This window comes from Penaeus monodon, chromosome 30 (genome assembly GCF_015228065.2).
Source record: "Penaeus monodon isolate SGIC_2016 chromosome 30, NSTDA_Pmon_1, whole genome shotgun sequence".
Taxonomy (NCBI): Eukaryota; Metazoa; Arthropoda; class Malacostraca; order Decapoda; family Penaeidae; genus Penaeus; species Penaeus monodon.
This window is the reverse complement of record NC_051415.1, coordinates 3,232,714-3,232,985: the sequence shown is the minus strand read 5'-3', so window position 1 is coordinate 3,232,985 and position 272 is coordinate 3,232,714. Positions and strand designations below refer to the sequence as shown.

Sequence of the window (272 nt, the reverse complement as noted above, 5' to 3'; positions counted from 1 at the left end):
CCCACCTGTCCGTTTTCGACTGCGACTTCGGAACCAAGCTTTCTGGACGCTCTCTGCGTGGCTCACCTCTTCCCAAACCCTTTTATTCGTGTGGATGTCCTCTGTCTGGCTAACAAAGTTTGTGTTCGATGCGTTGTGTGGATGCACTTTGTGTGGCTAACGAGCGATATGTGTTGTTTCTGCTTGCAGCGATCCGGATACACTCACAAACTGGACACCATCCCGGAGGTATGGATTAAAATCACTCCCTCATCATATGTAGCCTATGTAGA

At 49.3% G+C, this 272-nt stretch overlaps 1 protein-coding gene across 1 annotated transcript in view; it reads left to right on the top strand.

Annotated features, from left to right (window-relative positions):
* LOC119592270 (serine-enriched protein-like) overlaps window positions 1-272 on the top strand; it is a 38,500-nt gene that overhangs the window by 11,095 nt on the left and 27,133 nt on the right. The window contains 1 exon segment of the mRNA XM_037941100.1: window positions 186-228. Within this exon segment, the coding sequence (XP_037797028.1) occupies window positions 186-228 (43 nt within the window).